This window comes from Dunckerocampus dactyliophorus, chromosome 19 (genome assembly GCF_027744805.1).
Source record: "Dunckerocampus dactyliophorus isolate RoL2022-P2 chromosome 19, RoL_Ddac_1.1, whole genome shotgun sequence".
NCBI lineage: Eukaryota > Metazoa > Chordata > Actinopteri > Syngnathiformes > Syngnathidae > Dunckerocampus > Dunckerocampus dactyliophorus.
The window spans coordinates 16,792,372-16,809,060 of NC_072837.1; the positions used below are offsets into that span (position 1 = coordinate 16,792,372).

The 16,689-nt window shown below is 41.5% G+C and overlaps 1 protein-coding gene across 1 annotated transcript in view; it reads left to right on the forward strand.

Moving 5' to 3' along the window:
* LOC129172219 (exostosin-1) overlaps positions 1-16,689 on the forward strand; it is a 173,265-nt gene that overhangs the window by 148,775 nt on the left and 7,801 nt on the right. Inside the window, exons 9-10 of the mRNA XM_054761750.1 lie at positions 1,278-1,373; positions 8,900-8,989. Coding sequence (XP_054617725.1) covers positions 1,278-1,373; positions 8,900-8,989 — 186 coding nt within the window. The remainder of the gene's footprint in view (positions 1-1,277; positions 1,374-8,899; positions 8,990-16,689) is intronic.

Sequence of the window (16,689 nt, forward strand, 5' to 3'; positions counted from 1 at the left end):
CATTCATTTTCCAAAAATTAGAACTTTATTTTGTCATAATATTATGACTCAAAATATGTATCATTTCATGTGACATTATTTTTCCTCATATTGTGAGTTTATTCTCAAAAATCTTTGGCTTTTTTTTGCCAAAATATAACTATTTTTTTGTTAGTATTTTGACTTTATTCTTGTCAAATTACACCTGTTTTTTTTCCCATTTTTTGACTTTATTCCCGTAACATTTTAACTTTTTCCAAAAACTCATTATCCAAAAATTACAACGTTATTTTGTTTTGTTTGTTTTCCATAATATTATGACTAGGGATGCCCGATATTGGCTTTTTTGCCGATATCCGATATGCCGATATTGGCCAACTCTCAATTTCCATTACCGATTAAGATATTTCATAATGAAATTTCATCTGCATATAGATAATAAGTGAATGTATATCCTACATACCTTTTATCTTGTCCTGAAGCTCAGATCCATGAGTTTGAAAGGCTTAAAGTTGGACTTAACATTCAAAGCCATCGTATGAGTTGAGGCGGTCCAGCACTCTGCTACAAAATTGATGAGGAAGAAGTAATCTACCTAACAAACATGTATACAGATGAAAACATATGGAAAGGCAGCATTTTCACGGATGTCCACACAGTGTCAGATTTTACCGTTGCTTACTTCCAGGAATTGTAACACTAGTGAGGATAAGCAGCATAAAAAATGGATGGAATGGAAGGAGAGAGCCAGCTTGCTACTAGCCACACACGGTTGTTTACATGCTTGATATGCGCACCAGAAAATACGGGAGCCTATAGGCCTATAAAAAGCATTATTTTAATTGTCAGCTTTCATTACAGGGAAAAATCCAGATACCGATATTGACCGATGTTACGTACATTTGTATGCCAATATCAGGCCCATAATATCGGTGGGCCGATATTATCAGACATCCCTAATTATGACTTAAAAAAAATACATTAATGCTACTAAAATGAGGCTACTTTTTCACATTACAGATTCCAATTTTTTTTCTGAGTATTTTCATTTTATTCTTGTAAAATTACCTATGATATTTCCATTTTTGGTGCTGTTTGTGTTTGTGTTTAATTTTCCAACTATTTCAACGGGCCACAAATGGCCCCTGGTCCACACTTTGGACCTCCCTGTAGTATTCGTATAGAGTTGGTATACTACGGCACAACATACTGTGGATACAATGAAATTGCACATAAATAAGGTAATATTGATATGATTCGTTGTAATATAACAATATGGTATCTTTTTTTAAATGCAGATTGTGGTTTTATGGAACAGCGACAAGCCTTTACCTCCCAGGAACAAGTGGCCCTCCACCAGCGTGCCTCTCACGGTCATCCAAGGACAGAGCAAGGTATATACTGTACACATACGTAGTCGTACATTTAGGGCTTACACCAGGATTGTACTTCTATGCGTTTAGCCTGTTAGCTTCCTTTGTCGCAAGTGAACACAGGTAATTGCAGAGAGAAGGGGGGAGGTTCTGGAGCTGAATCTAATTCCACCCATCACTTCCACCCATCACTTTTATTGCAAATGGTGATCAGAAAGTCAGCGTCAAGCAAGCAGGAGTGTTTGGAGGGGCAGTAGCAAGGTGGTGTAGCATATGGTGGGGCCTCGATGCAAAATAGCACAGCAGCATCATCAGGCTTTATTAGGGTGACATTTTTATTGGTGGTCTCAGAATGTAATCCCCTCGATTAGCAGGGATCTAATGTATATGACGGCACATGGAATACTGTAATATGCAGACACATGCAAGGCATAAAAGAGGTGTAACCAGTATTTAATGATCTACACATGTTTGCATTATGGCTGTGAAGAAAAGCAGCTTTTTATTGCGCCATCGTTCCGTCTTATTCCGTACTGAACTTTTGTTCTCGTTTCCGTCTGGGCGACTAAGCACAACATGACCCCTTAGCCGCGAGTGCAAATGGTAAATCATACGAGACGGGTCGCTTGGCGTTGACAGAACTTCTGCCGAGCAAGCACTTTGGAGCGCCACATCAATATTATCAGCAGCGGCGCGGCCGTATTTCAGCTTCATCCATCACGCCTCAACCCGCCACGTCTCCGTCCTCCGGCCCCGGAACTTTTATATACGGCTCCGTCTTAAACATCGATCCGGGCTCCTTAGCCGTGCAAGGAAATGATGGCGGCAGGGAGCGCCAAAGGTGAAAGGGCCGCAAGGCATGCGTCATTGAGCGCAATGTGAGATGGGAAGATCGGGTGCACTCCTTGTGCCTTGTGCCAATGTGCTCATGCGTATGCATAATGACTTCTTGAATTTTCACTCAGCAGTTTATCCAAACTCCACCCAAAATGTCAAGAACGGTGGAGCTACTCATTACTGAGTCCAACTGAGAACATTTTTTGTTCTGGTTTGGAGAGTTTTTTGTTATTTTTGGACGGGTTCTGTGGAAATCGCTTGTGTAGTTTTGCCTAACCCTGCTAGCAAAGAAACAAACCCTGCGGCTCAGCATTGTCATGATTGGCCAGTGTTGAGAGTTACTTTTTAAAAATGGTTATACATCCCTTTATTTGCATTTATTTATTTATTTTCCCCACAGAAAACACATCTCGTTCACCCTAAGTTGGTCATATTTCTCAATCATTTAGAAATATCATAATACAGGTCACTATTTTATAGAACTGTATATCCCGCAAAGCATGCTGGGTAGCTGGACAACTGGACTGTTCGACAAGTGTGCGCGTGGGCCTCCCAGCATGCCTTGCGGGTGATAAGGTACTGTAATTCATTGCAAAAAAACTTCCTCAAGCAAGTTGACGTTTGACGACTCTCTGTGCAACTCTGCAGACTGGAAGCACAAGATGGAAGCTTTTCACACAAATTTAAAGCATAAAAAAAATATTTTCTGCAAATATGCTGGGTCTCGAATGCTGAATGGCTAAAATGGTGGGGAGCCACTGCATATAGATTTATATGTAGATTTATACTGTATATAGATTTCTACGCAGATTTATATATAGGTTTATACATAGATTCATATGTAGATTTATATATAGATTAGTATATAAATGTATATTTAGATTTATGTAGAGATTTATATGTAGATTTATATATAGATTAGTATATAAATGTATATTTAGATTTATGTAGAGATTTATATGTAGATTTATATATAGGTTTATATAGAGATTTATATGTATTTAGATATTTTTATAGAGATTTATATAGCTATTTATATTTAGGTTTACATATAGATTTATATGTAGATTTATATATAGATTTATATATCGGTCTATACATAGATTTATATGAAGATTTATATATAGATTAGTATATAAATGTACATGTAGATTTATATATAGGTTTATATAGAGATTTATATGTAGATTTATGTTGAGATTTATATGTAGATTTGTATATAGATTTATATATAGGTGTAAATATAGACATTCATATGTAGATTTATGTATAGGTTTATATGTAGATTTATGTTGACATTTACTGTATATGTAGATTTATATAAAAGTGTATGTATAGACATTTATATGTAGATTTATATATAGGTTTATATAGAGATTAATATTAGGGATGAGACATTTTTGACGAATACGAGCATGAAAGGAGTACATCTCGTCATTATTTGTAATCGTGATGAAAAGAAAATCCTCATTATGTATTCGCTCTTCACGCTCTGTGATTGGCCAGTCACACACAGCGACCCTGACACCCTCCCGAGACACGCCGTCCGGGCTGGAGCCACATGGGAGCTGAGCGGTGCCTCATTCACGTGCACGGTGCAATTGGCAAGTTGAAAAGGGCTCGTGTGGCGTTTATTAGGTTTTCCTCAGCTCGCCTCTATTTCGGTTTGTATCTAAAGTTGCTTGGTAAACTTGTTTGGTGAAGTACGCCGTGCATTTGCCAGGACAGCGCTGTGCAGGCTTGTGTTGCGTCAGTCACTTGTGCAACTCAGTTGGGATAGCATGACCGCTTTTTTCCTTGAAATGTATTTTTGTCTTATTCCATGAAGTCATCATAAAACAGGCGTGCTACCTTTTGTTAACTTTCCTTTGGCAATTTTAGAGTGGTAACAGTAACATACATTGACTGGTCACAACATTAGGTACACCTGCCCAGCTGCATCAAACATTCTGCCTGTATGGCTATCATACTGCACTGTATACATAATCGTGGTCAAACATTACACCCCTCTCAATACGTTGCAGGATGCACGTTGCAATCTTGAACTTGTTTCGTGATGCATGCGGTGCATTTCACAAGACAGCTCGCGCGTCAGTCACTGACGTTGTTGTTTTGTTTCCGTCTGCTTGCTTATAATTTGTCTGGTGATATAAAGTTGGAAAGTGGTGCTTGTAGGCCTGAACGCGCTGCTTTAGAGAAAGCTACAGTGAACAAGGCTGACAGATTATTTCCCTCTTTGCCATCAACGGAGGTCTGCATGAATCACCAACGTCACACACATCATTCAAAAATAATGAAATAATAAAGTCTTACAGGTGACTTCCACACATACATAGTACACATATGGATGAATCATAAACAATAAATATAGCAACCTCTGATCAATCCATGTCAATTTCACACTTGTACAGATTTAAATGTACAGATTTAAGCCCTGCCCATTTCCGCTTAAACCACGCCCACTTCCGTTTTATGCCCCGCCCATTCGGAGTACATATACAGATCATTTAGATGGCTGAACAGATACGGATACAGATAGTGGTGTACTCGCTCATCCCTAATTTATATATATGTATACTGTATATATACTGTATGTATGTATATGTATATGTTTATATAATTACATATAGATGTATATAGATGTATATGTAGTTTTGGAAATAGGTTTATGTAAATTTATATATAGATTTATATGTAGGTGTGTATATAGATTTACATTAGTGTGAAAAAGTGTTTGCCACCTTCCTGATTTGTTTTTTTTTGCATGTTTGTCACAAAGAATATAATAATTTAAATATTAGTCAATGACAACGCAACTGAACACAAAGTGTTCAAAGTGACGTTTGAAATGAAACTTTTTATTTTTAATGGAGAAAAAAATCCAAAGCTACATGTCCCTGTGTGACAAAGTGATTACCCCCTAAAGCTAATAAGTGGTTGGGCCTCCCTTAGCAGCAACAACTGCAATCAAGCGTTTGTGATAACTTGCAATCAGTCTCTTACTGCGCTGTGGAGGGATTTTGGCCCACTCATCTTTGCAGAATTGTTGTAATTTGGCCACATTGGGGGGTTTTCCAGCATTAAGAGCCTTGTTAAGGTCATGCCACAGCATCTCAATAGGGTTCAGGTCAGGACTTTGACTAGGCCACTCCAAAGTCTTCATTTTGTTTTCCTTCAGCCATTCAGAGGTGGACTTGCTGGTGTGTTTTGGATCATTGTCCTGCTGCAGAACCCAAGTTGGTTTCAGCTTGAGGTCACCAACAGATGGCCGGACATTCTCCTTCAGAATTTTTTGGTCAACAGCAGAATTCATGGTTCACAGCAAGTCCTGAAGCAGCAAAACAGCTCCAGACCATCACACTACCACCACCATACTTTACTGTTGCGATGATGTTCTTTTTTAGAAATGGTTTGTTACTTTTACGCCAGATGTAATGGGACACACACCTTCCAAAAAGTTCAACTTTTGTCTCGTCAGACCACGGAATATTTTCCCAAAGGTCTTGGGGATCATCAAGATGTTTTCTGGCAAAATTGAGACGAGCGTTAATGCTCTTTTAGTTCAGCAGTGGTTTTAGTCTTGGAGCTCTGCCATGCAGGCCTTTTTTGCCCAGTGTCTTTCTTATCGTTCTTGTGGAGTCATCAACACTGATCTTAACTGAGTCAAGTGAGTCCTGCAGTTCTTTGGATGTTGTGGTGGGGTCTTTTGTGACCCTTTGGATGGGTCGTCGCTGCGCTCTTGGGGTCATTTTGCTTGGCCGGTCACTCCTGGGAAGGTTCACCACTGTTCCATGCTTTTGCCATTTGTGGATAATGGCTCTCACTGCGGTTCCCTGGAGTCCCAAAGCTTTAGAAATGGCTTTATAACCTTTTCTACACTGATAGATGTTTTTTTCTAAACAGTGCATGCCAAACAGTGGTGCAACATAGCTGTTTAAACATAGCAGAAAAGTACACGGCAAGTTAAACAGTGCCGAATAATGCGTGTAACAACAGAATTGAACAGCGTCATTCCTTCATCACAGTCGAAACTCTCTCCAACGCAGTCGCAATTTATTGACGGGTGCTAGTATAAACAATCAGCGGTTAGAGCTACACTTCCCGTGCGAGCTCCCCGCTCCCCGCACAACCATTTTGGTTGTTTCCTGAACTTTTTTTTTGCCCTTACGATGGACTATTTTAGTAATAGCATTTTCAGAAATACATATTTCAACGATAGTAGTAGTTCTGAATTATAGGAGCTGTCACGAGATTAGAACATGACCACACTGGTGCAGCACTGATTTATAAGCCGCAGGGTTCAAAGTTTGAGAAAAAAAGTACACCGGAAATTACCGTAGATTTGTATATAAGTTTTTATAACGATTGACATATAGAATTATATGTGGATTTATACAGTATGTAGAATTATAAATAGATTTTTATAAAGATCGATTGATGAATAGATTTATATATAAGTTTATATAGAGATTTAAATATAAATTTAATTGCATCCGCATGTGATCTTTGCCTTCTCATTTTAATTTCAATTCAAGTATTTGCCGCAGCGCTCAGGACTTTTTACTTCCCACCGCACCTTGGAAAAAGATTCCCTCTGAGTCGCAGCGGCTGTGCAAATAGAAAGTGAGTAAATGCTTTGCAAGGCGAGGGGGGGGGCCAACATAAGGGTCAGGACCATTGAACCGCCCAAGATCTCTGTGGGATCTAATCTTGGACCAGAGGCAGAAAGACACTGACACCAGCCAGCAGGGAGGGTGGATGTGGAGGGGGGTGGCAGGGTGGTGTGGAGGGGCTTCTCCAGAGAGGTATGGACTGAACACTCCTGCATTCAGTGCATTTCAAAGGCAAGCACCACATGGTGACATTAGATGTTACATAAAATGTAACATGTAATGTAATATTCAATGTTAGATTAAATGTAAGGCTAAGTCTTCTCATCAATGGTAGATTGAATGTTAGATTAAATGTTAAATTCAGTGTTAGATTAAATGTAAATGTAAGATTAAATGTAAAATTAAATGTTATAATCAATGGTAAATTGAATGTTAGGTTAAATGTTAAATTCAATGTTAGATTAAAAGTAAATGTAAATGTTAGAGTCAATGTACTGTAAGATTTAATGGTATATTAAATGTACAATTACATGTTATAATCAATGGTAGATTAAATGTAAGATTAAATGTTACATTAAATGTAATTTTAAATTTTAGATTAAATGTTAGAATAAATGTAAATTTGAATGTTACATTAAATGCTTGATTAAATATTAGATGAAATGTAAGATTAAATGCTATAATCAATGGTAGATTAAATGAAAAATGAAATTTTAGAATAAATGTAAATTAAAATTTTACATTAAATGTTTGATTAAAAATTGGATCAAATGTTATGTTAAATGTTAGATTCAGTGTAAGATTAAAAGTAAGATTAAATGTAAATTTAAATGTTACAATAAACGTAAGATGAAATGTTACATTAAATGTTTGATTAAATGTTAGAGTGAATGTAAAATTAAATGTAAATTTAAATGTTAGAGTAAATGTAAGATTAAATGTTACATTAAATGTTAGATTAAATCAAAGATTAAATGTTATAACCAATGGTACATTAAATGTAAGATTAAATGTTCGGTTAAATGTTAGATTCAATGAAAGATTAAATGTTATAATCAACGATAAATTAAATGTTATAATCAACGACAAATTAAATGTTTGGTTCAATGTTAGATTCAATGTAAGATTAAATGATACATTAAATATAAGATTAAATGTTAGATTGATTGTAGTCTTAAATGTTGAATTAAATGTAAAATTAAATGTTAGATTAAATGTAAGAATAAATGTCAGATTAAATGTAAATTTAAATGTTAGATTAAATGTTATCTTAAATGTAAATTGAAATGTTCGATTAAATGTAAATTAAAATTTTAGATTAAATGTAAAATTAAATGTTAGATTTTCTGTCAAGTCATGACAGAAATGTGAAGCAATGTGGTATGATTGGGTTTGTAATATTCCGATAGATACTTTATTAATCTCCAAGAAAAATTTTGCCTTCATAATGTTGCAAAATGACTTTCATAGAATATTAGCAGCAGTTCTCTTGTTTCTGTTGTAGTGCATGGTTACACTGTGGCGAAAAGAAAGAGGTGTATGTTGTAATGGGTGATTATTACAGCCTCACAGTAGTTCATACAGTACTAGTTGATACAGTACTAGTTGATACACTACTAGTTGATACACTACTAGTTGATACAGTAGTAGTTGATACCGTAATAGCTGATACAGTAGTAGTTGATACAGTAGTTCATATGATACAGTGCTAAAAGCACCAGCAGCTCTTGCAGGTGTACCTAATATTGTGTCCAGTGAGCGTCAACCCTTCTGTTCTTCCATCTTTTGTTTTTCTCTCCAAACGCTCGTCAAAGTGTTGAAAGAGTGAAATAATTCCCACTTGAATTAGAAGTCAATAAGGTTGTCAGCAGCCTCTTTATGCCAATGGATGAAGGCCCGCTGCGCTTTGCTCGCAGGGTCACAATTGACGAGGGCGGCCGTGAAAAGCTATTAAGTTGGCCGCGTGATCGATGGACAAGCCGGAGTGGAATAAACACATTTACTTTGCCTGAAGGCTTTTTATTTAACTTCAAGACAAATGACGCACATTTACCTAGCCCTCAAATAAAGTTTCTTTGTCTTTACGTCCTCTTGCAGACCATGAGCAGTCGATTTTCCCCCCACGACGTCATCCTCACAGACGCCGTCCTCAGTCTAGATGAAGACTCGGTTCTCTCGACCAATGAGGTGAGTTCAGCATCAACAGGTTTGCCGATTGGACGGCACAAAAACTTTTTAAATGCTGCGACTTCAGAAAGCCTTTCCAAAGACGTCACGTGAACGCAAAACGATGAGCAGGTCCTGCCAGTTGGACCAACAAATCCAAGACTTCCACTCATTAATAACCTTCTGATTAATGCATCACAGCCTATCATAGCAGGGCAGAGATAACGTAAAAGTATGCCCCCTAGTGGACATGAGCCACAAGGCCATCCAAACAGTCTGATTGGGTTAGAATTTCACAGCTTCACGGTTTTTCAAAATAAATTCATTAATAAATCATTGCTTTGTTGTGGTTAACTACAGCCTATTATTAGTTTTAAAAAAAAAAAGGAAAATCATATTTAAGCAAATGTCACGTATTCTTGGCCCTAGTGAAGTATTTTCCGGCATTAAAATGGCTAAATGAACAAAAAATACAAATATAAGGCATTTAGAAGACGTCAGCAAGTGCCAGTAATGTTACATTGATGAGACAGTAGCCAACGCAAGGAACTCTCCCAATGCTCATGTTTGAGTCTGTTATGGCTTATTTATGTCTAAAATGTCTTATTTTCTTATTATGTCTACTATATTGGGTAATAGGAGGGTGAAAGTGACTATAGGGGTGTTATTTCATGTCTACAGGGCTCTAATAATGTTAAAAAGCATATTAAGAAGGTCATAAACACATTTTCTATGCTCTATACTACCAAATAGTCCATTTATAGAAATCCTACTTTGCGGAAATGCACTTATCAGGTCTGGAACCAATTAACCACCGTAAACGAGGGATTACTGTACAATATATTCTTAGAAATGACAGCATCGCTCCATGGTGTCCTTTGCGTCCTTTGCGTCCACTTCATTCCTCTTTGTCCAGAAAGTCCAATATGTCACAATGGACGCAAGGTGGGAGTCCAGAAAATAATAACACACATCCTGAATGAAACATACATTTGGATGTTATGTCGCTTCATATTAGTTGACTATTAGCCACGCTATTAAACAACGTTAAAGGGTGCAGTCTCTCAAATATTGTGTATAGCTGGGGCCTTTCCACCGTATACTTGGTCATACCGGGATATCGTCATCATCACACATAAACAATATTATTGTCAAAAGTTTGTAGAGATCAAACTAAACACTAATGCAATTAAATATATCATAAAAATGCATGTACACCCTTTCAAATGCAATATACATTTATTTCTCATGAGTATTTTTTACCATTGTGTTGGGAATATCAAGGCCTGTATTGCATGACACTATCTGATAGACTGTAACATCACTGTGGAAACACTGCCATCCTGTGGTGGAAAGTATGAACTGCCTCAGTAACTGAAATGTAACGTCATCATACTCATCAAATACACACAAATCTGTTTGCAACTTATCGGCCATCTGTCTAGTATTCATGGTTCCGATTTGGACTCATTTTGTCCAAGTCTGTTCGGTGCGTTCGTCAGAATTTGAGCCCTGGTCTGCGGCCGATTCTGACCCGAATAGCCGGCTTCCTGTGCGTTTTAAAACAAGGCCTACGCTGAATTCTTTGTTCATACCGTCATGACAGACATTCTCCACTAGATTTCAAGTCAAACTGGTGGCAAGTTAAAGGAGCAAAAATGAATATGGCCCGGTTCCGAGTTTTTCACCAGTCCTGACGCATCTGCAAATTTTGGTGAGTTTTTGTGCACATTTAATACCCAAAATATAACAGCAACAAGAAACAAAATGATTACAATCGGACCCTTGCACAGACTGGGTCTCTGTGCTGGGGCCCTAAATATAACCTCATGATTTTACGATTGCTGGATAACTTGTTTTGAAATGAGAAGTGAAGTGAGAATATCTAAGTGACAGACATTCAAGTATTTATTCTTGATAACAACAAATGCTTGGAATATCATGTTGAATGATCTGAACCGCACGCAGTACTGCATAATTTTTCTGTCAAAATGCAAGAACAAATACAATTAGAAGGAAAAATGTGAAGTGTATTATCGACACACATCATTTCCCACATCTGGATGTTGAGGGACTGTCTTGGTTGACACGTTGTTTGGTTGACACTTCAACATGGCATGGAAGTCTAGAACAGTGCCTCTGGATCGGCAGACCAGGGTGGTGGTCCCCCCTTTTCAAGGGTGTGTTCCAAATATAGGGGGATCACACTCCTCAAGCTCCCTCGGAAAGTTTATTCCACGGTGCTGAACTTCAGCTACAGGAGGTACAATGTGGTTTTGGTCCTGGTCATGGAAGACTGGACTAGCTCTACACCATTGCAAGGGTACTGGAAGGTACATGGGAGTTTGCCCAACCAATGTGCTTTGTGGACTTGGAAAAGGCATTGGACTGTGTCCCGCATGAGTACGTGATTGGCGGCACGCTACTCTGCCATTCGGTCCTTGTACAACTGGAGCAGGAGCCTGGTTCACACTGCCAGCAATAAGTCCAGCCTGTTCCCGGTGAACATTGGCCTTCACCAAGGCTGCCCTTTGTCACCGATTCTGTTCACAATTTTTGTGGACAGAATTTCTAGGCATTGAGGGAGTCCAGTTTGGGGGCCTTAGGATCTCGTCTCTGCGATTCGCAGACAATATGGTCCTGATGGCCTCATCAGACTGTGACCTTCAGCGTTTACTGGGGCGGTTTGTAGCTCAGTGTAAAACTTCTGAGATGAGACTCAGCACCTCCAAATCTGAGGCCATGGTTCTCAGTCGGTAAAGGGTGGATTGCACCTTCTGGGTTGGGAGTGAGGTCCTGCCCCAAGTGGAGCAGTTCAAGTATTGGGTTTTGTTCTATAAGGTCTTGTTCACGAGTGGTGAAGAGAGAGCTGAGCCGGAAGGCAAAGCTCTCAATTTACCGGTCCATCTATGTTCCCCCCCTCACCTATGGTCATGAGCTTTTGGTCGTGACCGAAAGAACGAGATCGTGGATACAAGCGGCTGTAATGAGTTTCCTTTATAGAGTGGCTGGACTGACCCTAAGAGATAGGTTGAGGAGCTCGGTTATCCAGGACGGGCTCAGAGTAGAGCCGCTGCTCCTTCACATCGAGAGGAGCAAGTTGAGGTGGCTCGGGCAGCTAGTCCGGATGCCTCCTGGATGCCTCCCTGGGGAGGTGTTCAGTGCACATCCGACCGGTAAAAGGGGAAGACCCTGGGGAGGACCCAGGACATGTTGGAGAGACTATGTCTCTCAACTGGCCTGGGAACGCCTCAGAATTCGCTGGTAGGAGCTGGACAAAGTACCCGAGGAGAGGGAAGTCTGGGCTTCCCTCCTTAGGCTGCTGCCCCCATGACCCGACCTCGGATAATCGGAAGAAGCTGGATGGATGGATGGATGGATGGATGGATGGATGGATGGATGGATGGTAAAAAAACTAAATCTCAACATTCTAGAACCAATAAACATGTGCTTTGCCATTTAATATAGAAATATATATAAATATATATGAAAACAAAAACGCTGGAGGCAGTAACGTCACAGAAGTGCTCCGGCAAAGATGCCTTATAAGGTGTCTGGTGACGTGTGCTATGTTTGACTCCGGATGCCGCAAACATGCCACAGTAGGTTTGTAAGCTTATGTTTTGTGGTTGGAAGAAGAAATGAGTGTTATGGATGTAAAATGAGCCAGGCAGAAACACTGAGTTGATAGGCTGTTTGGTGGGAACCGTATTAGATGTGCATGCAAGTGGTGCCGTGTGTCCCACCCGCAGCCGTCACAGTATAGTTGCAAGCATGTTTACTTGTGTGTAATGTTTGGAATTGTGTTGTGTTTGATGGCATTGTGAAAGCATCTTTGCATCATGCAATGCATTTCTGACGTGAAATTCATCTTCTGCCATGTTTTTGTGTTGAAATGCAAAGCATCCTGGATGGTGTTGGTGCTGAGAGAGCCATTAGAAGTCTCTCCAGGGTGGAGTGCAGCTCCTGGGCAAGTCAAGCATGTGATCCATAATGGAATGTGAGCCAGGACAAGCCCGGGAGAGCCGACTTATCTTGAAACTCGGAGATGTTTTATTGACGGGAGCAAGTCGATGTTCACCTTTTCCTACGCTAATGGGATCACAATCACACTTTGTGGCGCGACTAAACAATCCCGCCTCTGAAAGTAAACTTTTATGGGCTCGCCACTTGTTTTATGGAGGAGGAGGAGGTGGAGGAAGGACGTGGAGAGAATCTCTGCTGTGCTCAATAAGCCGTCACCCTAATTGGCCTTTTAGCAGCGCGCAGGGATTTAGGGAAAGCGGATGAAGTGTGTGGAGTGGAATCATGCACGAGGAGGCCACTTCACGCTTTGAATGTCACTTGGATATTTGAAAAGGAGGCGCTGCAAGTTTCTTGATGACATTGGCCCTCTGCTTTCCTCGTAGATGTACGATGGACGCATGAGCATGGATTAGACGCTTCCGCGCGCTTGGCCTTTGGGAGACATTTTGATGGCGTTTGAGTAGAACACTGTCCTGGTTTATAAAACCAGCTTGTGAACACGTGACTTGAGAATTCATCCTTTTTGGTGGACGGAATTGTCATGTAAGCACGACGACATTGTACAAGGAATGCTGGTGGTAAAGATCTCCTATTATATTGTACAGTCGACTGCGATAATATTAAAAACGGAATATTTTCATCGTTAGAGCATAGAAAACCTTTTTATGATCTTCTGAATATGACTTTTACCATTATTAGAGGCCTGTAGACATGAAATAACACCCCTGCAGTCATATTTACACTCCTATATCTCCAATATAATAATAGAAAATAAGCCATCTTAGACATAAATAAGATAGACTCACACGTTAGCATGGACAGCGTACATCCTGCTAGCTATTGTCTCATCAATGTAACGTTACTGACACGGAGAAACCAATGTAGAATGCTACTGATGTGTATTCAGGCCTTCCATCTTCCCAAACAAGAGGTTGGTGATGTTGTGATGAAGAAACGGATCCGATGAGGCAAACCAGTTGAACAAAGAGAACTTTATTACAACCAGCAAGCATCATAACAGGTCGGCCACCCGACGAGAAGGCTAGGTCGGATCGGAAACACTTCCAACGAGACTTTGGCCGGCAGTCAGACTTATAGGGTATGTAGACCATACTTTCCTTACATGGTCAAAACACACGTTGTTTTGACGTTGACCAACGACTGTCACGTCTATAGAATCATGGCGCCAATCAGGGGCCTCGCTAAGATCCTATAGTGGGTCTGGCGGGACCCTCTTTCCAGGAGTCACCCTATATGTGTGTATGTGAGGTTTTATTGCACCTGATTGGCTGTGCTATGTAAAAACAGTCCAAACTGATATAAACTACTCATAAAAAATTAGGGGAACACTTAATCAATCACAATGTCAATCACACTTCTGTGAAATCAAACTGTCTACTTAGGGAGCAAGACAGATTGACAATCAACTTCACATGTTGTTGTGCAAATGGAATAGACAACAGGGTCCTATTGGATGATGCTAGCAGTCAGAAATCCAGGATAAATGACTAAGCTGAGCTCAACAAACCCCAAGCAAGAGCGTATGGGCTTAATTGGTTGCACAAAGCCCAAGTCAGGATGAGTTAATCAAGTTAATCACTGATTAATCAAGCCAGGTGAAACCAATCCCGGCTCAGTGCGCGTAATGCAGCTTCCTTAAATAGACCCCGACTATCGATCACAGAGTCACCGATTCACCATGGCAACATATTCCACTTTCCCACTTTTGTGTGCAACCGGATCACTGATAAATTGAGCCAGGATAACCGAGATATCCCAGCTTAATCGCTTATCCTAGTTTTGTGCAATATGACCCAGGTGGACAATAAGACGCCCCCAATAATAATAATAATAATAACAATAATAATAATATTGGCTTGTGGGACTCCTAAAGCAGCTGACAGGTACCGGCAGGCCAAGCGGCACGTGGCTTCGGCAGTGGTCGAGGCAAAAACTCGGGTGTGGGAGGAGTTCGGTGAGGCCATGGAAAACGACTTTCGGTCGGCCTCGAAGAGGTTCTGGCAAACCGCCCGGCCCCTCAGAAAGGGGAAGCAGTGCCCGGTTCACACAGTTTACAGTGGGGACGGGGGCCTACTGACCTTGACTGAGGATATAGTTGGGCGGTGGAAGGAATACTTTGAGGCCCTTTTCAATCCCACTGACATACCTTCCATAGAGGAAGCAGAGGCCGAGGACACGAACGCGGACAGTTTAATCACCGTGGCTGAGGTATCTGGGGTAGTCAAAACGCTCCCCAGTGGCAAAGCTCCGAGGGTGCACGAGTTTTGCCCTGAATTCCTCAAGGCTCTGGATGTTGAGGGACTGTCTTGGCTGACACGTCTCTTCAACATTGCGTGGAAGTCGGGAACAGTACCTCTGGATTGGCAGACTGGGGTGGTGGTCCCCCTTTTCAAGAAGGGTGACCGGAGGGTGTGTTCCAACTATAGGGGGATCACACTCCTCAGCCTCCCTGGGAAAGTCTATTCCAGGGTTGTGGAGAGAAGGGTACGACCGTTAACCGAACCTCGGCTACAGGAGGTGCAATGTGGTTTTCGTCCTGGTCGTGGAACACTGGACCAGCACCCTTGCAAGGGTACTGGAGGGTACTTGGGAGTTTGCCCAACCCGTCTACATGTGCTTTGTAGACCTGGAAAAGGCATTCGACCATGTCCCTCGCGGTGTCCTGTGGGAGGTGCTCCGGGAGTATGGGATTGGTGGCGCGCTACTACGTGCCATTCAGTCCTTGTACAACCGGAGCAGGAGCCTGGTTCGCATTGCCAGCAGTAAGTCAAGCCTGTTTCCGGTGAACGTTGGCCTCCGCCAAGGCTGCCCTTTGTCACCGACATCATGGACAGAATTTCCAGGCGCAGCCAAGGTGTCGAGGGAGTCCAGTTCGGGGGCCTTAGGATCTCATCTATGCTATTTGCAGACGATGTGGTCCTGACAGCCTCATCGAGCTGTGACCTGCAGCGTTTACTGGGACGATTTAAATCTGAGTGTGAAGCTTCTGGGATGAGACTCAGCACCTTCAAATCCGAGGCCATGGTTCTGACACGGAAAAGGGTGGATTGCTCCCTCCGGGTTGGGAATGAGGTCCTGCCCCAGAGGAGGAGTTCAAGTATCTCGGAGTCTTGTTCACAAGTGAGGGAAGGTTGGAGCGTGAGGTCGATAGGCGGATCGGTGCAGCGTCTGCAGTAATGCGGTCGCTGTACCGAACCGTCGTGGTCAAGAGAGAGCTGAGCCGGAAGGCAAAGCTCTCAATTTACCGTTCGATCTATGTTCCCACCCTCACCTATGGTCATGAGCTTTGGGTCGTGACCGAAAGAACAAGATCGCGGATACAAGCGGCTGAAATGAGTTTTCTTCGTAGGGTGGCGGGACTCACCCTAAGAGATAGGGTGAGGAGCTCGGTCATCCGGGAGGAGCTCAGAGTAGAGCCGCTGCTCCTTCACATCGAGAGGAGCCAGCTGAGGTGTCTCGGGCATCTAGTCCAGATGCCTCCCGAACGCCTCCCTGGTGAGGTGTTTCGGGCATGCCCAGCTGGGAGAAGGCCTCGGGGAAGACCTAGGACACGCTGGAGGGATTATGTCTCACAGCTGGCCTGGTAACGCCTTGGTGTCCTCCCGGTGGAGCTGGAGGAGGTGGTCGGGGACCGGGAAGTCTGGGCTTCCCTACTAAGACTGCTGCCCCCGGAC